Raw genomic sequence first — 22,103 nt, 5'->3', positions numbered from 1 at the left:
TCCTTCAAGTGTTACTATCAAACATGTTAGGAAAGCAGATATTACAAAACATACCTTCGATAACTAAGGTTTTATTATGAATTGAATTTTATATACAAATGCTGAGAGAAAATAAAGTCAGTTCAATTATTCCAATTTTGAAATCTTTGAAAGTTCGTTATAAATATGTAAAATGCATTATATTTAACCTCTACGGGACTCAAAATCAGTTCACTATATCCGTAAATTCGTTATATCAGAGTTCGTTATAAACGTAAACTTTTACAAAGATTTGTTAAGAATTTTGCCGGGGAGGTAGAAAAACTTCGTTATATCCGTGAATTCGCTATATCCGTGTTCGTACTAAACGTGTTTTACTGTATTCGCTCGCTATATCTAAGAGCCACTAAATGAGCCGCTCATTTTGTCACAGGTCAGCGTTTTTAGTTTTCACCGGTACCCTGTGCAGACAGATTGGTGCAAACCAATTTCTTCAGCGTAGTAGACAGGCTTTTGCCTACATCCACTTTTTTAATGTATGTTTTCATCCATATCATCCTCATGCATATGATTAGGGCTTATGATTAAGGGTTATGCTAAGCTACAATCTATTTCAACTGTTCTGATAATGATATCCTTCATGAATAATCGGATAGTTGCGATTAAACACTTTTTGTAAAATATTGATGCTTTTTCATAGTTTTGAAACAAAAATATCTCATTTATACGGTTATACCTTGTCATAAGTTCCAAAAAATGAAAACAGTTATCTATCCGAGAACACATGAATTCAAACCGGATGTACTTTAGTATGTATTTAAGTACGAAACCGTGCTCGGTATAGATATTATCATCCGAATAAATAGAGGGGATAAAAATAAGAAAAAAAATAAAAAAAGAAACTTCGCTTTGAAATAACTCATTTATACACACAGAGAGAACTATTATATTGAGCATTCATTCTATTAAAAGGCGAAAAGTCGCCATTGTACAACATACAGCATGGAACACATGTACGATGATTTGGGGCCTGCATTGTCTATCTATTGCATGGAAATAAATTAAGCATATTATATCACTCAAATTTCCCTTTTATTTCTTGCAATATATGTACTAAAGACTAAGAATTTTAGATATTCAACTTTTCAAAATGGCGTCAGAACAAAAGTTGTCACCGATAGTGAAGATTTGTTGTTGCAAAATATTACAATTGTTTATCGTAAAAAATTGACAAAAATATACGTACACTAATCCTTGGTTTTTGTTCATTGCATTTATCACAGTCTCAAAGACATTGGGTGGTGAAAACATCATTAACTTTTCACATTTACCAGCTGCTTACACCTTCTTCTTCGTCCTTCTCGATCCTCCAAAAATGGCGCCTCGGGAAATTGACCAATGAAATAAAGCGCCTGCAGAGCGATGCAGGATGGGAAACAAAAACTGTTTGTACGTTCACATGGTTCATTATGATTAAGTATGATTATGAAATCTTATATTAAAATTTAATGAAGTTTTTCCCTGTTCATGGAATAAAAGGGGGCTCCTAAATATTTTTGCCGATACGATGTGTAGGCCTAGTATACATGGTATATTTAGATAGAAAGCGTTTTTAAAAAATAATATGCGTGTGCCACTTATAGAAAAAAGATTTTTAACACCTCAAATTATTTGGTTTTGGGATGGGGGTTTCGTGGCTTGGTTATTGCATGGTAGTGGCCGTCCTAGCTGAAAGTATATGCCCCCCCCCCCCCACACACACATACACACTTTTAACGGTTGTAATTAAGATGTATAATGTCACATCAAAACGATGTTTTGAAAATTTTGAAATTGTGAACTTTCCACTTGAATCCCAAAAGGCATGAAAAGGAGCAACAATATTGAAGAACAGTATTTTTGTTTCTTTTTTTAATAGTGATGATTGAAAAGTTCGGAGTTTAACATGTTTAAAAATTAATTGCTATAATTAAAAAGCTTTTAGTAGAAAGAATCAGCCTGAGTGAGGTATGGTAGAATAGGATTAGGATACACTTGTGAAAATTAAGATAGAATACCATCAGATCTGATTTTTTTTTCTTGTTTTGATAAAAAAAATCTATGAACTCCGTCCTTTTTGTCCCCCGCTTGAAAAGTGGGGGATATTAATTTGGGTTTGTCCGTCCGTCCGTCTAGCTGTCCGTCCGTCCGTCCGTCCGTCCGTCTTTCTGTCTGTCTGTAACGCTTTCGTTTCCACACGATATCTCGAGAACCCTTTGAGCTTTTGCAATGAAATTTAGCATAGCAACTCCCTATGGACTAAAGAAGACCCCTATTGATTTTGAGGTCAAAAGGTCAAAGGTCAAGGTCATAAATAAGCAAATTCTGTCTGTTAAAACACTTTCGTTTCCACACGATATCTCGAGAACCATTTGAGCTATTGCAATGAAATTTTATATAACAACTCCCTGTGGCCTAATGAAGACCCCTATTGATTTTGAGGTCAAAAGTTCAAAGTTCAAGGTCGTAAATTTATACATTCTGTCTGTATGTAATACTATCATTTCCAGGCGATATTTCAAGAAGATTTTGAGCTTATGCAGTGTAATTTTATACCAAAACTCCCTAGGACGTCTCTCGCCCCTCTCAAAGTGCCCCGCCCCGTTTGTTTTATTAGTATTTATAGTATTACATGGCGCTATTTTTAGCGCAGGGGCATGAGGAGAGTTATTGCGTATAAAACAGGTTCTCGGCGGACTTTATGTTCTTATTACATCTATTAGAACTGTTTAATAAAGGCTAAATAAATCAAACACCATGGATTGTGTAAAATTTTGAGAAAACCGAACATGAAAACATGAATATATACATGTATGTGACTTCAGTTCTGCATATACTTCTGTTTGTGTAAAGCGACTCCGTGGTCTAGTGGTTATGTCTCTCGCTTCACATGTGAGAGGTCCTGGGATCGAATCTCGGTCGAACTTTTCTTTTTTTTTTTCTTTAAATACTTTTTTTTTTACTAAATGATAGTATTGAGCATGTGAAATGAAAAATTTATGAGGTTATAAAATCATCATTACAGTGTGATAAATATTCCATATAAAAAAATCTTCTATACACATAATAAAGAATAAGCAATCAAATCTTTGTATGAATACTGACATACATGTATTTTATTTCCTTCAGTATACATGCATACATTTAATAATTCTACAAATTCAGTCAGGGGGAGCCGACTTTTTCCCTAAGCGGGGGACACGAATTCTCTGAATTAGCTTGTTTGGTATAGATTTTGAGCCTGCTATCATTATATTATTACTGGTGGAGGTGATTACTGTGCATTTTTCTATTTGCTATATCGTACTTGAAAAATATTGGCCTGTAGTTAAATAAATTTCCCACATCATTTTAACATGTTATATTGTTTACTGTATTAGAATGTCAAAAAGCCTTTTTTAAGGAGAGTTATCACAAGGTGGAACAAAACTAATATCTAATCAAAGGCATGCAGGAAAAATTAACAGTATATTGATTCAGTATTTTAGTCGTGACGGGTATAAGTGAGGTCATTGGAAGATTGTGTCAAAAGTCATCTACTGTCTATAGATACTCGTTAATATGAATGGTTGTGAGTTTATGCACACAGCTTTAGCTGATCCCGCTCTGTATCTCTTCTTATATACTTTTTTTCGTAATAAGGAAATTTGGTAATGTATTCTAGTAAAAAAAAAATTCCCGGTAAGTTTATTACGCAAACGGAAATTACTTTCCTACAGGCCTGTAGTTTGAGTCTCGTCAAATTTAAGAACACGCATTAATTATAATTATTTCTTTAAAAGAGTAATTTACAGCATGTAGAATAGAAATAAAGTAGTGGACAACGTAGATAAAGAAAATCTAGTTGTATTGAAAACCTTCACTTCTTTATATAATGTCATCAACAAAAAATGCACAGTAATACAAATGCACACTTAATGCACTATACATCAAAAGCCGTTGTTCTTGAGGAAAACAAAATAATGTATAATTTTATAGATTTTTCTTTAGTTACATGTAGAGCAATGGCCTTTGGGGGGATGCATGGTTTTGTTAAATAAACATGTGCATTTAGGACCTTTGTAGTTTCATGCAGACTTTACCACACAGGGATCTGCGAACAAATTTAAATCAAAAGAAATAATAATAAAAAAAATGTTTTTTATATGAATATTTTAAACATTATTTTACAGATGTCTTTGTAGTTGGATTACAAATTTTACACAAAACATCAAGACTATTAAATACCGTATTAATGTCATTGATCTATACAGTGATTATGATTTAATATAATTATCATGATTATACACGATTTATATTTTTTATTCAGAATCTATACCTATAGAAAATTATTCAATTTTCTAACAGGAAGGTTTTATTTCAAATCAGTAATAAACATTGAAATCGAAATTCTAAATAGTTTGTTCTTTCATTGAACTTCTTAAAATAAATGTAGGTTATTTTACGACTAAATTATGTTCTCTTGTATAACTTACGATTACTATACAATGATTTTTAATGATTATAAAAAACACAAATCATCATCTTATAACTTTAGACAAGTCTGCAGAGACTGTGTGTGTACATGCTTGACACCAGCCCATTGTTTCCTGTAGGTAGAAAACCCTCTCAAATCACATAGAATATACAAAAAATACACAGTGACAGGTGTCTCCTGTCCCCAGGTGTCTTCGCGGCACGTGTCTCCACCTGATATGGCACGTGAAGACTACACAGGCCGTACCAACGTTTTCAAATATGCTTTTTGGGGGAGCGGGGATGACAAGCAAAAAAAAAAAATAAAGAAATAAATGAATAAATAAAATAAATAAATAAATAAATAAATAAACAAATAAAATAAATAAAATAAATAAATAAAAAAATAAATAAGAAAACTAACAAAAAGTTATCTTAAACAATATTTACTATAGCAAATTACTAGCATTATAATACTCAGACCCCCACCTCACTCGATGAATGATTTTTTCTGACCAGTTTATATTTATTTCTATGTAACTATACTAAGTCCTACTCTTCTATATTTTGTCTTTTAATCAGTAATCGGAACTTCTCTTTTTATGATTGATTTCCATATAACTGCACTTACTCTTCTTTATTCCAATTCACGCATTCTACACGAGTTCACCACGACTAACATGATAAATCCAGTTTAAAATTAATTTGCGTTCACGGTCATGAAATATTAAATTTTATTCATATAAATACACTTTGAGTTATTTTAACTGTTTAAAGAGACCGATTTAATTCTTTTGATACAGTATGTGTACTCGTTTGAAAAAAATCTATAATCGGGAAAAAATGTAGAATCTTCAGAAAATATTTAACTTTTTGTGAAATAAAAAGTACATGTAGTTGGAAATTAGTATGAGATAAAATTTCAAAGTTTCCCTACCTGGGAAACATGGGAGAAACTACAGACTGATGGCTTCCATGTCGGGAAACTATATGGAAACCATTGAGTCATGTTTCCATGGTTTCCTATCTTGGGAAACTTACAGGAAACCACAGGTTGATTGTTTCCATGTCGGGAATCTACATGGAAACCACTGAGGCATGTTTCCACGGTTTCCTATCTTGGGAAACTTACGGGAAACCACAGGTTGATTGTTTCCATGTTGGGAATCTATGTGGAAACCACTATGTGGTTTCCATAATATGGAAACTATATGGAAACTACTGATGTCACGATTCCCATATGTTTCCATCGGGTTTCCAAAATTGGGAAACCTGGCTTTTCATCCTGTGATGCTTCACAGCACTCGGTAGAGAAAGAGGAAGATACCAAAGAGGATACAAAAACAAAAACGCTTAACTGCCATAAAATGTAAACACGTGTGGCCATTCCACAACGATACCCGTCGCAATTAAGCAGACAATTGCATCGAATACAAAAGGTATATATCCCGATGTTGATATCTGTAGTTTAATCGAATACGGCGTATGTTTAAGAGTCATGTTCAGCTTTAAAAGGAATGTATGGTCAGAATTTTAATTTCTATATAATATATTTATATAAAACTGTACCTCTAATATAAAAAAAGAAAAGCTGCATCTTATAACACTACACCGCTGATAAGAGCACGTAAAGCTTAACATCATTCTTGGACACATCTGAACTTTTTAAAAGGTTTGAATTAAAATCAAGTAAAATAAACAACCATTTTAAATATTTATGCTCAGTTTAGTGCTTTTTATTATAAATTCCTTCTTTTATTTCCCTGCATGTGAAAATATATTTCCTTTATTACATTCGGACTTAAAATGAAATCCCAAACACTAAATTGGTACATTTTCAAGACTTGATATCAACATGATAATGTTTACTCTCAAAGCTAATGTGTCCTAAATACGTCATAAACGTGAGGATTGTGAGGATTATTTAGCAAGCGATATAACTTTATCTCCCAACATGGCAGCCTCCAGCAGTCAGTTCACACATAACTTTGGTGTCTTATTACTTAATAATTAAGCAAAAACAAATGGCAATATCAGGTAAAATTCATTAATGATCATTCAAAGAATGAAACATCAAAATATTATTCTAGACCCGACGTTTCCTTTAATATGACAGCGGTTGACCCATATTCTTATTAAACCCCAAAAAATAGGAAAATTTAAAAATATTGTTATTTACATAATCATTTGAAACATTTATTTTTAAATGGAACAGCGTTGATATTCATCTTATTTTTTACAGTTTAAAAACTATCAGATGAAATAAAATATCTTCTGAAAAGATAAAAACTTGTATACACTTTTATCATACACAAACAAAGGGGTACTTCTTGTTGCCGATTTCAGAATCAATCTTGTACGAAAGTTTGAATCTCCATTTTTTCTTTTATTCAGCTTCCAAAAAACAACATTCAAAACGATTGCAGTTTAGTCTAAATTTTCAGTTGACAATGAATTGAGAAACAGGGAAACTGATGCTGCTTTAAAACTAAAAAAGAACAATTGAAATAATAATTAAAAATATTAAAATGATGTTAATGTTTTGATAAGATTTCTTGCAGACAATTACTAGTAAACACTTTTAAAAATTCACGAGTACAATGCAAAATGCAATGTATATAAGGATTCTACAGTGTTAGGAAGTACATGAACCTTTTTTTACTTGGTAATTCACATAGTATATGTACTTCCTAGTACTCTATCATAATACACTATAACATTTCTACACTTAACAAAACTACTAACGCATCACTCAGTATTTTTATCTGCATAAACATTTGTCTCATCTAATTAAGTATATCTAAAATATAAGCATTCTTACTGCAGTCAAATTTGTCGATCCTTAATTATTGTCACAATTGATGTCCGTATTTGAATTCCATATGTTTTTATCTAAATTCTATATTACCAATATTATTTGCCCAAAATGTTTACCATACTTTTAAGCTTGTTTAGCAGGTTTTACCTGGCGATTTAAATCACGTGAAATCAGATTGGGCGTAGCAACTGAAGAGAGCAGTCGAGATCTTAGACGGCTCAAGTTTTCCCCTGTTTAGTTATATATTTCATTAATATTTCATGACCAGAGGTCCACCTATTCTGGGTAAGTGTATTTTATTTATTATTGTAAGCTGTATGATTTATTGACGGTTTTTATTCCTGAAATGGCCACAGAACTTTGTTCTATAATTTCACTTGTAAGTTAGATTCGAAGTAGTATTTGCTCATGTAAAGTATATGTGTTATAAGTAAAAGTATAAGTATAAGTGTATGAGTATATGCATAATGTAGACGTAGTGTTGTATGTATAATGTATGGTGTATAGTATTCGTCTTAAAGTGGTTGTCTACAAGTAATACACTTAGTTTATGTGTGAACGTAAATGTTCTATGAAGTAAAGTAGTATGAAGTGATTTGAAGTGCAGTATAAGTACAGTGCAGTAAAATGCAATTAAGTAAAGTGTAATGCAGTAAAATGCACATAAGTAAATGTACAGCAAAATGTACAAGTATGAGCAATGTATAATTATATTATGTCTGTATCTAACTTTGTTTTATTTTATAGGCCCCATTTATTTAGGCCACTTATGCCATGTATGCCATCCAGCAGTGAGCCATGTAGAAACGCGTGTGTTTGTACATTTTTGTAAATAAAAAACTATATATATAACAAAACTGTATTGTGTGATTTTGGGAAGCCGCCAGCCACCCTGTGACAAAAATTGGTGTCAGAAGTGGGATACCAATCCCAGGAATTCAGTCCCAGGATATCCAAGGATATCGACATTAACACAGGACGACGTCAGGATACACAGTCAACCTGGAAACAGATTCCAAATACAAGTGGTGTCTTCGGTTATGGAACCTCGCAGAGGAAATCTACATGTCACCGACAGTGCCTGATGTTCTTAAGCAAGACGACTTGAATCCGTCCTACAGGAAACTCATTTAACTGTTTATTTCAATTAAAACATTTATTGTCAAACTGTAAGAAAAAGAAAACAACTACTGAAAACATTTTACAATTCATACAAAAGACTTTGTTATAAAAGTAGTTAGAATAGTGAATTACTTGCCTTGAAATGTAGTGAATATTTCATACATGTTCTCTGATTGTATTCTGTATGTACATGAAGTTTGTAATCGTTCTCACTTTTGCAATTGTCATTGTAGGCAATGTTCCATGGTCATTTGGGGTCCAGAAGGTTTCTAGAAGTAGTGAGGGGTGGACTTCCTCAGAGTACGTGGAGACTGGTCAGGGTAAAAGTAGTGTGGTAAATAAGTCCAAAGTATTAACAGTTGTGTCGCCCAATCTCAAACTTTCAAATTCAGTAGGAAGTAAAATTCCGAGTGTAGTAGTGACATTAGTAGTACATGTAGTACCACAATATACAGAAAGTAAAATTCAAAGTATACATGTAGTAGAGTCGTTAGTAGTACATGTAGAAGTGCAGTATATAAGTGGTCACACAAAGTTGTTACAAAGGTCTAGGTGTTATGTTCAAAAGGTCATGTCCGTAAAAATGGACTCAGTGCAAGATTTAATCGCTGCAGGCGAGAAATTAGGTTATGAAAAAGAAGAGTTAAGAAATTATGTTACAGAACAACAGAAATTGCAACGTGAAGAGAGAGCAGCAGCTCGACAGAGAGAAAAAGAAGAACGAGAATATCAGCTAGAGATGGAACGCATGTATCATGAGATGAAGATGAAGCAGCTACAAGAGGAACACGAATTAGAACTGGCAAACAAAAGTGCACAAGGTAAGGTTAGTGATGTTATGGTAAAACCTAGTGTACCGAAAATTCCTCCTTTTGACGAGAACAAAGATGAGATTGATAGCTATTTGAGAAGATTTGAGAGGTTTGCAACTGCCATGAATTGGGAGCAATCTTTATGGTCGACACACCTCAGCGCTTTATTGAAAGGACGAGCTCTAGATGTATATGCTCTTATGTCCACGTCAAAAGTAAGTGATTACAATGAACTTAAAGAAGCTTTACTACGTAGGTACGAAATGACAGAGGATGGTTTTAAAAAGAAATTTCGTTCTTGTAGACCTGAAGTTGGGGAAACATTTTCTCAGTTCACTGTTAGACTTGCTTCTTACTTGACTCGGTGGGTAGAAATGTCCAAAATTACTTGTTCATTTGAAGCTCTTTTCGATCTTATGCTTAGAGATCAAATGTTACATGTGTGTAATTTTGAATTGGCTGTATTTCTGAAGAAGAATGTTCCAAAGACAGTGGATCAGATGAGTATGTTAGCTGATCAGTTTAGGGAAGCCAGAAATACTAGTGCAGTCAATTTATGTTCAAAGGCAGTGAATAAACCTGAGGTAAGTAAGGTACCAGAAAAACCCAAAGATGCACGTCAGCATCAGCAACAGAAGCCAAGGTTTGTTCCAAACAATGAAAGAAAATGTTTTGTATGTAACAAATATGGTCACATTGCACCCCAGTGCAGATTTAAAAGTAAAAACTCAAGTGTAGCAGTGTGCAAGGACGAACGTGGGAAAGTTCAAACAAATGGTCGTAATGCAAATCCAAATAACTGCGCAGCGCTGATTTACAGTCAAAACCCGTCTATTTATAGTCAGGTAAGTGATCATACAACGGTTTTAACATCGGCATGTCATTCTACAGCGAAACCAATGCCTCTTTCAGCTGGTTACGTTGAGGGTCATCCAGTTACCTTACTGAGAGATTCAGGGTGTCGAAACATTGTAGTGCGCAAGAGTCTAGTAAAAGAGGAAAACTTTACAGGTAGACAAGAAACGTGTATTTTGGCAGACAACACGAGAATAGTGGTCCCCGTGGCAAAGGTTGTCATTGATTCTCCTTATGTATCAGGTGAGTATGAATGTTGGTGTATGGAAAATCCTGTCTTTGATCTGATTATAGGTGAAGTAGAGAATGCGAGAAAACCTCATGATCCGGATCCAGAATGGAAACCTAACACTATCACAGCGGTTGAAACAAGACAACAGGTAAAAGAAAAACAGAAAAAGTATAAACCACTTAAAGTGCCAGATATTGTCAAAGATGAAATCAATACAGATGACATAATGCGAGAACAGCAGTCAGATCCGTCACTTGAAACAGCACGCAGATATGCACAGGAAGGTCGTACTTCACGTGATGGTAAGGTCAAATGGTTTGAAAAGAATGGTCTTCTGTACAGGGAATATGTGTCAGCAGAAAAGGACGGTGGTAAGACCTATTCTCAACTTATAGTCCCATCAAAGTTTCGTCATATTGTAATGAAATTAGCCCATGAATCGATCATGTCTGGCCATTTAGCGATTAGTAGAACCATTTCTAGGATTTTGTCAGAGTTCTTTTGGCCAGGAATGCAGTCGGAGATTAAACGATTTTGTAGGTCATGTGATACATGTCAAAGAGTGGTGTCTAAGGGTACGGTAACTAAACTTCCTTTAGGTAGAATGCCTTTAATAGACGTGCCTTTTAAAAGAGTTGCTGTAGACATTGTAGGTCCACTGCACCCTCCAACTGAAAAAGGTAATCGTTTTATTTTGACTTTAGTCGATTACGCCACAAGATTTCCTCAAGCGAAGGCGCTTCCAGGAATAGACACAGAGCGGGTTGCTGAGGCCTTACTTGAGATGTTCTCCTATACAGGTATTCCGGAGGAAATGACATGGGAAGTCAATTTACTTCCGGACTCATGAAAGAGGTGAGTAGACTCATTTCGTTGAAACAGTTAACAACTACTCCGTATCACCCTATGTGCAACGGGTTAGTTGAACGGTTTAACGGCACACTTAAGCAAATGCTTAAACGTATGTGTATTGATAGACCAAAAGACTGGGATAATTATCTACCCACTGTGCTTTTTGCCTATCGTGAGGTGCCCCAGGAAAGTTTGGGTTTTGCTCCCTTTGAGTTGTTATATGGTCGTACGGTGAGAGGACCCATGACGATCCTGAAAGAACTATGGACGAAAGAAATTCCAGATCAACAGGTAAAGTCTACCTATAGCTACCAGTACATTTTAGATCTCCGCGAGCGATTGGAGACAACTTGGGAGTTGGCGCAGGAGAATCTTAAGAGGGCGTCACAAAGACACAAAGTGTACTTTGACAAGAAGGCTAGAGTCCGAAATATGAAACCAGGTGAGAAAGTTTTGGTTTTGTTGCCTTCTGATAGTAATAAGCTCCTTATGCAATGGCAAGGCCCTTATCAAATTGTGAAAAAGATAGGTAAAGTAGACTATCAGTTAGATGTGAAGGGAAAAGTAAAGACCAATCACGCAAACATGTTGAAAAGATACGTAGAATGTTGTGAACCAGTTATTCAATGTGTTATGTCAGTTGTAGATTCAGAACAGATTCAGTTTGATGAATCAGTTGGTGAGTATGATGAAGAAGCAGAGTTCGTACACGTACAGTCTCGAGAATCCTACAAAGATGTAGATGTGAATCCAGATCTCAACAGAGAGGAAAGACAAACTCTTATGGATCTTTTACACAGGTATAGTGATGTTTTAACAGATGTACCAGGCCACACGCATGTGCTTGAACATGAAATCAGGACAACAACGGATAAACCTGTGAGAGTAAGTCCGAGACAAATCCCTTTTGCTATGATGGAAACAGTGAAAGATGAGGTACGTAAAATGTTAGAATTTGGGGTAATAGAATATTCGGAAAGCCCATATTCATCCCCAATAGTCCTTGTTGCAAAGAAGGACAACACATATCGGTTTTGCGTCGATTTTAGAGCTCTGAATCGCATTACTGTGTTTGATGCGGAGCCTATGCCTGATGTAGACGCAATGTTTGCTAAATTATCAGGTCATAAATACTTCTCACGGTTAGATTTGTCAAAGGGGTACTGGCAAGTGCCATTGTCTGATTCTGCCCGTCCAATGACAGCTTTTCAGACTCCCCAAGGTCTTTTCCAGTTCACCAAAATGCCGTTCGGGCTGGTCACAGCTCCGGCTACTTTTTGTCGTCTCATGCGCGAGATGCTCAACACATTTCTAATGTTGATAATTTCATTGATGATATCTTGATATTTACTCATACTTTTGATCAGCATATCTCTGTGCTTTCTCAGGTTTTACAGCGTCTCCGTTCAGCGAATCTCACCGCCAGACCAATGAAATGTTCTTTGGCTTATCGGAAATTGGAGTGTTTGGGTCATATCATAGGCGATGACAAAGTACATCCTCATCCAGATAAAGTGTCGGCTATACAACAGGCGAACCATCCTACGACGAAAAAACAACTGCGATCTTTTCTAGGACTGGTAAATTTTTACAGAAAGTTTATCCCGAATTTTGCCCATATAGCCATTCCATTAACAGACCTCACAAGAAAGTTCTCTCCTAGTAAACTTCAGTGGACAGAAGCTCAGGAATTAGCATTTCAAAATTTAAAAGCATCTATTATTCAATCTCCGATTTTGAAATTACCAGATCTTTCCAAGGTTTTCATTGTACAGACTGACGCATCCGACAGAGGTATAGGAGCAGTACTTTTACAGGAAGAAGGTGAATTCAAACTCCCTGTTGCTTATGCCAGCCGCAAACTAAAAGCAAGTGAAGAACACTACTCGACGATAGAAAAGGAATGCTTGGGTATCATTTGGTCAGTGCAAAAGTTTCACAGGTATCTCTATGGCAAAGAGTTTATTTTAGAGACAGATCACCATCCGCTGGTATATTTGAATAAGACGAAGTTGGTGAACTCCAGACTAATGAGATGGGCATTGTCACTTCAGCCATACCGATTCCGCATCAGGGCTATTAGAGGGAAGGACAATGTAGGAGCGGATTATTTTAGCAGACAGTAAGAATCCGTCAGTATTTGTATATAAATAAAGTTGATGAATGAAGAATTTTATCTTGTTTTATCTTATGTTTAAAAAGTAATAAAAAAAACTTGTACATAAATTGTGTTTTGGGAAAAAATTACACTTATGTAATTTTTCTTTAAAGGGGGAAGGTAATGTCCCAATTGATGTCCGTATTTGAATTCCATATGTTTTTATCTAAATTCTATATTACCAATATTATTTGCCCAAAATGTTTACCATACTTTTAAGCTTGTTTAGCAGGTTTTACCTGGCGATTTAAATCACGTGAAATCAGATTGGGCGTAGCGACTGAAGAGAGCAGTCGAGATCTAAGACGGCTCAAGTTTTCCCCTGTTTAGTTATATATTTCATTAATATTTCATGACCAGAGGTCCACCTATTCTGGGTAAGTGTATTTTATTTATTATTGTAAGCTGTATGATTTATTGACGGTTTTTATTCCTGAAATGGCCACAGAACTTTGTTCTATAATTTCAATCGTAAGTTTGATTCGAAGTAGTATTTGCTCATGTAAAGTATATGTGTTATAAGTAAAAGTATAAGTATAAGTGTATGAGTATATGTATAATGTAGACGTAGTGTTGTATGTATAAAGTATGGTGTATAGTATTCGTCTTAAAGTGGTTGTCTACAAGTAATACACTTAGTTTATGTGTGAACGTAAATGTTCTATGAAGTAAAGTAGTATGAAGTGATTTGAAGTGAAGTATAAGTACAGTGCAGTAAAATGCAATTAAGTAAAGTGTAATGCAGTAAAATGCACATAAGTAAATGTACAGCAAAATGTACAAGTATGAGCAATGTATAATTATATTATGTCTGTATCTAACTTTGTTTTATTTTATAGGCCCCATTTATTTAGGCCACTTATGCCATGTATGCCATCCAGCAGTGAGCCATGTAGAAACGCGTGTGTTTGTACATTTTTGTAAATAAAAAACTATATATATAACAAAACTGTATTGTGTGATTTTGGGAAGCCGCCAGCCACCCTGTGACAATTATTTCAACACAACCCTGAAAAGGCCATCTTACAGCTAGTCTATTTTGTTTTATAATACCTTTATCGACAAAGTATACAACAAAAATAAAGATATCATGTGTATTTTTTTTCATCAAGAAAGATAAAAGTAGATAGAGAAAATCTTGTATCAACAGTACTCCTCAGCATTATATAAACTTTGCGAACGTACGAATAAAACATTACGCAGGGCGATAAATAATGTGGTCCCTTGACAGTAATTATCACAGATAATTATATATTATTGTATAAATAATAATCAGAATACATGTATATAAAAACATCAAGGAAGTATTCAATAAAGAGCCATAGCTGCCTTACCGACAACACGACCGACTCAAGTATTTAAAAGGAAATCACCTGTTTCTATTGATAGGTACATGTACCTTTTCAATTCAAGATCAAACTACATGTATCTAATCATTTCTTGACCAGTGTTATATCTTCATAGTTGCAATTTTATTACGTGACAATAATCTTCCTTGTTCGAAACTTTTATTCTAAACAAGATTTTTAGAAATGTTAAAAACAAAACAAGCTAGCTATGACTTTGGGTCATTAAAATAGTTCAGGACTGTTTTCCCGAGATACTTTCAACGTGTAACTTTGTATTATACCCCTGTATATCTATTACATTATCTGTACATATATAGTAAAATAATAAAAGAATACATACTATTAGGAAAAATGCAGAGCGAGAAAAAAAATAAAAGCATAGATAAGACATACGCACTGTGAGATTCGAACTCATGATCATTATGTCTACAATGCAGCACTCATGCCACTTCGTAACGAAGTCATTGTATAAGGATGGGTAAATTTAAGACAGAATCTTAAAATGATTTTGAGAAGAAAAATTTACAACATTTTTAATATTTTCAATACGAAGACCACGTCTAACCAAAATTATCTAAATGTAACGGCTTTGTGATCGGGAGGCCCGGGTTCGATTCTCGTTCGCGGCGCCGCGTCATACATAAGACGTTAACAAAGGTAGTGACTGTTCCTTCGCCAAGCGCTCGGCACTAGAAGTGAAAATCACGGGTCTTTCGGATATGACCTTAAAAACGTAGGTCCCGTGTCACGGTAGGCGCTGGCACGATAAAGAACTCACTGCGCAATGGCCCTGAGTGCCGAGTATAGGTCTAAATTTGAAGCCCTTCACCGGCATACGGTGACGTCTCCACATGAATGAAAAATTCTCAAGAGGGACGTTAAACAATAAATCAATCAGTCAATCTAAATGTAACGAAGTGCAGTCATATCCAAATAAGATTATTCGGAAGTTCTTTTTCTGGTTAAGGATGGTCTTTCTGCTACAGATTGTTATTCTATAGGGGGTACCTCAGTATTTACTATATTCTCCATATAAACTGAACGATTTTTATATCTATCATATGAGGGAATTATTAATATTTAAGTATTATTTTTGTGTGATTTGCTTTAAGGTATGTATAAAGTAACATTGTATGACAAAAGTTTGGTTAACCAATTTTTAAAAATCACTACTAGAGTAGGCGGAAGTGACTATCAAATGCGGTAAAGCTCTCCTATTGTTGCAAAAAATGGAAATAGCTGTTTATCCCGCTGCATTTCATTTCCAGAAATATGCATAGCATTTCCGATATTTTTGTTTTCATTTCCGACTTTTTTTGTTTTCATTTCCGACATATTTTTTTTTTATTTCCGGACATTACCTTTGAGGCAATTCAATGTTTTTTAAGTAAAAGAAACTAATATTTTAAAAATATATATACCCAAAAATTGATAAAAAAACATCTTTGCATACATATAACAGTAAATCTAGGTAAAAGAGTACAATGAGCATAAAACTTTTTCTGGACATTTAATATGCACTAAATTTTACGTCAGCGACAGCATCATAATTGTGTCCAAGTCACTGACAAAATTGGATTTCAATGATTTATTTATGATTTATTCTTTTATGTGCTCTTAAATACTGAAACTTATGAACAATTTGGTTCATATGAACCTGAAGCACATTTGCAGCTCTGTTCTGCAGCATGTTAAATAATAAAGAGGGTGTGTGTGTGTATAGAGCATTTATTACAACTGCCAAATGAGATTACAGATTTTACAATTTCAGAATGCAGCTGAAGGTTGGGCCCAAAAAATATCCCACACCTTATACAAAAGAAAACACATATATATTTTCTACAAAAATAACAATAGAATCCTTATACAAAAGAAACTAGTACATGTATTTTCTACAATAAAAATAGGTATGGAGGATTTAGGGGGAGGAGATGGGTAAAGCCCAAATTTATATTGATAAGGATAAGGCTAATAGCCGTAACTAGAGTGTTCTTAAGTATAAAACCCGTAAATCCATTTGGGACGCATTCACACAAAATAGTGATTAATAAAAATGCACAATTTTGTACTCATTTAGATCACATGATTTCCTTTATATAAATAAATACACAAATGTGCTTAGTGATTATTAAAAAATATTAAGTTACTCTATTTCATTATTAAATATACCGAGCAATCTCACTCAGTTTTCACTCATAAGGAGACGCCACTTGACTAGCAGCTGGAGAGCTGCAAATTTCGTCCTATCCTCGGCACTCAGGGTCATTGAGCCGGAAGGGATCTTTTCGTGCCAGCATCTATACTGCGAGACGCGACGTGTGTGTGTGTTTTTTTTTGTTGTTTTTTTTTTTGCTCTATGTCGGTGCAAAATAAGGTTTTTGTGCCTTACATTCTTCATTTTTCACTTTTTAGGTCACCTGAGAAAACTTAGGTGATGTATTGATATCCGTTTTCGTCCGTCGACATGCGTTGTGCGTCGTGCGTTAACATTTGAACATTTTCAGCTTCTTCTCTGCAACCAAATTTTGATTAAATCATGTTTAGGTGAAGGGGAACAAAATTGTGAATTTCATGATCCCTGCCCCTCTGGGGCCTGAGGGGTGGGGCCAAAACTACTAAAATTAATGCAATCTTTAAAAATCTTCTTTACTCCTAGACATCAAGCAGTCGAACTGTTTGCATGATTGTAATAAGCATTGAGTCCTCTACCAAAATTGTGAAATTCATGACCCTGAGGTCAGGGGTTCAAGCGCTAGGGAGGGGCTAAAACGAGTATATAGTGAAAATGCATTATTTCTTTGAAAATCTTATCTGCTCCTGGGTATTAAATAATCTACCTAAGTACATTGTTACATGCATGATGAGCAAGAGTGCCTCTACCAAAATTATGAATTTTATGGCCCCAGGGTCAGGGGTTTTGGTGTTAGGGCGGGGCTTTTTTGATTATATAGTGAAAATACTCTGATTAATTCTTTCAAAATCTTCTTCTCTGCTCGTGGGTATTAAATTTGCTAACTAATTGCACGGTTTTGATGAGCAAGAGTGCCTCTACTGAAATTGTAAATTTTATGGCCCCAGGGTCAGGAGTTTCGGTGTGAGGCCGGGGCTCTTTTGATTATGTAGAGAAAATACATGAAATCTTTGAAAATTTTCTTCTCTGCTTCTGGGTATAAAGCAGATGAACGACCGGTATAGTTATGATGAGCAAGGGCCCTAATCTTCGAGAATTGTGTATTTCAAGGCCGCAGGGCCAGGGATACCATAGACAGGGGGTGGGGGGGGGGCTGTACTTATATACTGAAAATGAATGGTTTGATATCTGCTCCTTGGTATTAATCAAATATTTTTGAAAAGCAAGGGTGCCTTTTCAAAAAAATTGCAATGTGTGGACCTAGGCCTAAGGGTCAGGGTTCATGTGTGGTAGGGGCACTACTAATTATTGCTTAATATTACTGTTTAATTAGTTGAAATGCATTTTTAGTTCCCCTACCCTGCCTATGGGTATTAAATAAACAAACCAAGCACCTGCTAAGTGTATAGTTATAATGATCAATGGTGCCTCTTTCAAAATTGTGAATGTCATAGCATCTGGCTTAAAACATGAATCAAATTCAATCACTTGAAAGTTGTTGCATGATGCTCAAGTGACCTATAAGACCCATGGGCCTTTTGTTTTTAATGTAATGTATTTTTGTTTAAACCTCCTTTCAATTTGACGTCATAACGCTTGACCATGAAAACTGTTAGCTATTCTTTACAGGTAATATACATGAAAAGTAAAACTTTACAATTTTATTTCCTTTCTATATCAGCCAAAGATATTATCAACTATGGCACAACTGATAGTGCCAACATCACAAGTAAGAGAAACCTCAGATGAGCAAAAGGCACCACACATAATTGACATTGCCAATGAAAAAGTACATAAGACACACCCGAGTGAAGAAGCTGTACATAAATGATTTAAACCATCACATGATGCTGATCTTACTTGATGGGTATGTCCTACGAGATTTGGAAAATGGTCATCATCAAATTGTTTTAAAGCAGTCGTCAGTTTTACGTTGTTGGACGTACATTCAGGATAACGGTTAGCACAAACTGACTCGTGTTGTGAGTATTTTCCAAAGTGGTAGGACTGGACAATGCTTATAAGTTTAGGGGATTTATTGAGGGTATCTTCTAGACGTCTGTAAGCATCGGGTTGGAAGTATGAGTTGGCATTGGAAAGAATCGAAGGTATAAAAGCAAGTGGGTTGGTAACGTTGTAATCTTTCATAGTTCCAAGAAGGCACATGGTTTTCTCAAAACACAGGTTTTTGTCAACGAGATTGACAACATTTCCTGTTAACATCATCAATGGCTTAATCAGTTTCATTTTTTCGTCAGTGTCTGTCGCGTCTACTGAGTATGCGTGGCAGGCAAGAAACAGCATACAGACAAAAGGTAGTAGCGTAAACATTCTACAAAATAATGAAATGGTTCATTCAATGCAATATTTAGAAAAATAAAATAATTTACGGATGATTTCAATAATATATTTGATGAGAATGTCCAAATCCCTAGTAAATGTGTAAATGCTAATAATATAGCTTTTGACCAGTTCCGAATCAGACACAGTTTCGGTGGTGCTATAAATATATTAGGCATTATTTCAAAATCTAAGTTATTTTTGTTAGGGGCTAACCCTAATCAGTTTACCTGTGTTCGAGGACTAACCATAATGTCTATGTTGGGTACAAGAAATAAGTAAAGTCAGTAAAAATGTATGCATGGACCAATGCAGAAATGATGGGGTCAATTCTGAATGCAAAAAAAGATTGTTTTATATTTTAGATATTAATTATGAAATCTGTTATTGAGTGACGTCGTGTTTATTATTGGTCCTTTCTGTTGCCTATATATTCTTTAAACAGACAATTCTTACCTTGGGTGTTTCATTTATTCAAATAAATTTGAAACGCTTGTAACAATTTTCTTTTCTATTATTTATAATATATGTTCAGAAACATTCTTATCCAATCATATTCTCCAGTTCCCTTATCAATTTGAAAGGAGATAACATGCATTGTCCTTAAGTTAAAACGCAGAAGAAAAAGCCTTGAGTGATCACGATGGGACAAACTGTTATGCAATCATTCAACAAAGGTTGATTCTGAATTGTTCATATCAATTGTTATGTAATAATTTGATACAATCTATACTGCGCACACTTCTTATGGTGTCGTGCACTATGACCGGTGGTTTTTTTTTTTCACAAAGAGCATTGGGAAATTCATTTGTATGGTTGTGCAGAGATGGGTTTGCTAGAAGATATCAAGTGTTTTATATCAATGGCAAGGAAAATATATGAATAATGACAATATCATACTTAAATTATATTTTAGACGTTTTTATCCCTAAAAATATTGCTAGATAAACGGCGATGTCTTCATTTTTCTGATATCCCAGGGTTACATAAAATGTCCATGCGCTTCATTAAAAAAGTGTCAAATTAATCAATCCTATGCCGAATACCATAAAATTGGTATACGACTGCGTCGTTTTTATCCAAAAAGAAAGACATAAGTAATTTAAATGCTCGGAGGACAAAATTGATTTATCGGCACGGTATATGTCGTAGACCTAGGTGTCCCGTTTTTGTAGAAATAAATGGAATGAAACTAGATGGCATGAGCACCAAGCCTAACCTATGGGTAAGTTGATAATTTCTGGTACAGTTATATTGTACATGTATCGCAGAACACAGCAAATACCAGTTTAATATACCGGTAATACCGACAATTTTTTTTATATATATTTATTTTTTTATTTTATTTATTTATTTACCTTTTTTTGCCATGGCTTCTTTAGTGAGCATCTTAAAATCGCTAAAATTACTTTTTGCTTAAAATGTATACGTTTTTTTTAAATTTGCGTCTCGCTAAAATTTCCACTTTAACTAGAGACATAAATAAAAAATAAATTATTTTATCAATGAAACACAAAATGTCACTTTACAATAAATACCGTTAGTCTATAGATCTAGCCTTATTTAAAAATTTTACACGATTTGATTACTTACTCTTACCACTTTTACCACCTGTGGTCGAGAGGTGTAATATTAAAATTCACCCAAATAACCGTGGACACGATCGGAGAGTGAAATTAAACTATTACCCAATAGCTAAAATTCCTCCAATTTGACATCACTAATTTGGGAGATTTAAGTTAATTTATGACTGAAGTCGACTCCCTAAGGAGCAAAAATGTCACAAGAACAGCAAGCAGAGCATCCCCTGCAAAGAGAGTATGTAGCACTCGACATTGATCCCGATACAAATTACTTCACTTGAGTTTCGCACGACTTTTAAAACTAACAAACACACCCTTACATACAGTGTTGCGAGGGGATAATCGATCAAATACTAGTACGCGAAACTTGATTTCAAACAATATGTTTTCCAAAGACTAAATTAATATTTTTTCTTGAAAGCATCTTAAAAGTAACCATTGGGATTTTCCTGTACTGAGACGTATAGGTTAATGTAAAATCGCCAAACGTAAAAATGGAAAACTTAACATACAGGAAAATTTAACGTTCATAGCACTAAATAAAAACTTCAACCATTTATAATTATTTCACTACTTGGCGATTTTCAATGTAATTGTTTGAGAAAGAAAAAAACAATATATACTAAAATGGAAATTAAACATGCCGCGTGTATAGGTTGCTTTACATATCTTTTTCCGGGCACTTGTTTCTGAAAGAACAGTTTACCCATAATTATGACGGTGTTATTAATATACTTTGTTGAAAAACTAATTGAAGCAAAAATCCGTGGTTTTTTATAGAGTCTCATTTAACAACATAATTTGGCAGAACTTTATCGATCGATCCTACCATTACAGTGCTGGCCCGTATAAAAAAAATCCAACGGCTCTCCAACATTATGTAAGTAATGGATATATGCCGAATACTGTTCTATATGTAAAATTATCAGACTGTTTGAGGCCCGTTAGGGCCGAAAACTGTCTGATAATTTTACATATAGAATAGTATGAGGCATATATCTTACTTAAAACATTGCCATTTTAATGTCCAAAAGTTACCTGGAGGAGTCCGATAATAACACAATGGGAGTTTAGGCATCCATTGTTTTCTACCAGTCTGATAAGTAGATAAAAGAAATGAGTGAACGGTAAAAAAGTTAGTGAACTCTTGTTTAATTAATTCCATTCATTCAATGGCAGTCGTTTCGTTTAGCAGGACAGGGGTACGGTGGTGAAAGATTTTGGGGGGAACATTTTTATTTATGATGTGCATAAATTGACATTGATACTGACATAATTTTGGCTGATATTTTAACCATCACCGTGGCAAGTAAAATGCGGATTTTTACCATAGCTGAATTTTTAGCTTTGATAATGGAAATTCTCAGGTTTTGAAAGT

General features: G+C 34.6%; 2 protein-coding genes across 2 annotated transcripts; one reads left to right on the top strand and one right to left on the bottom strand.

Moving 5' to 3' along the window:
* Positions 1–7,329: 7,329 nt before the first annotated feature.
* LOC134260366 (uncharacterized) lies at positions 7,330–11,162 on the top strand. The gene is made up of 2 exons (XM_062742937.1): positions 7,330–7,576; positions 8,039–11,162. Exon 2 carries the CDS (start codon positions 8,598–8,600, stop codon positions 11,160–11,162), a length of 2,565 nt encoding a protein of 854 aa, XP_062598921.1. The 5' UTR covers positions 7,330–7,576; positions 8,039–8,597.
* A 7,280-nt stretch (positions 11,163–18,442) lies between these two features.
* Positions 18,443–19,630, bottom strand: LOC134260365 (uncharacterized). Its single transcript, XM_062742936.1, has 2 exons — positions 19,599–19,630; positions 18,443–19,134 (listed from the first exon to the last, which is right to left on the bottom strand). Exons 1-2 carry the CDS (start codon positions 19,610–19,612, stop codon positions 18,480–18,482), a joined length of 669 nt encoding a protein of 222 aa, XP_062598920.1. The 5' UTR covers positions 19,613–19,630; the 3' UTR covers positions 18,443–18,479.
* Positions 19,631–22,103: the final 2,473 nt, after the last annotated feature.

This window comes from Saccostrea cucullata, unplaced genomic scaffold (genome assembly GCF_032062105.1).
Source record: "Saccostrea cucullata isolate Sc308-1 unplaced genomic scaffold, CSIRO_AGI_Scuc_v1 ctg435, whole genome shotgun sequence".
Classification (NCBI taxonomy): domain Eukaryota; kingdom Metazoa; phylum Mollusca; class Bivalvia; order Ostreida; family Ostreidae; genus Saccostrea; species Saccostrea cuccullata.
Note: the sequence above shows the minus strand (reverse complement) of the source record. Positions and strands in the feature narration are given on the sequence as shown.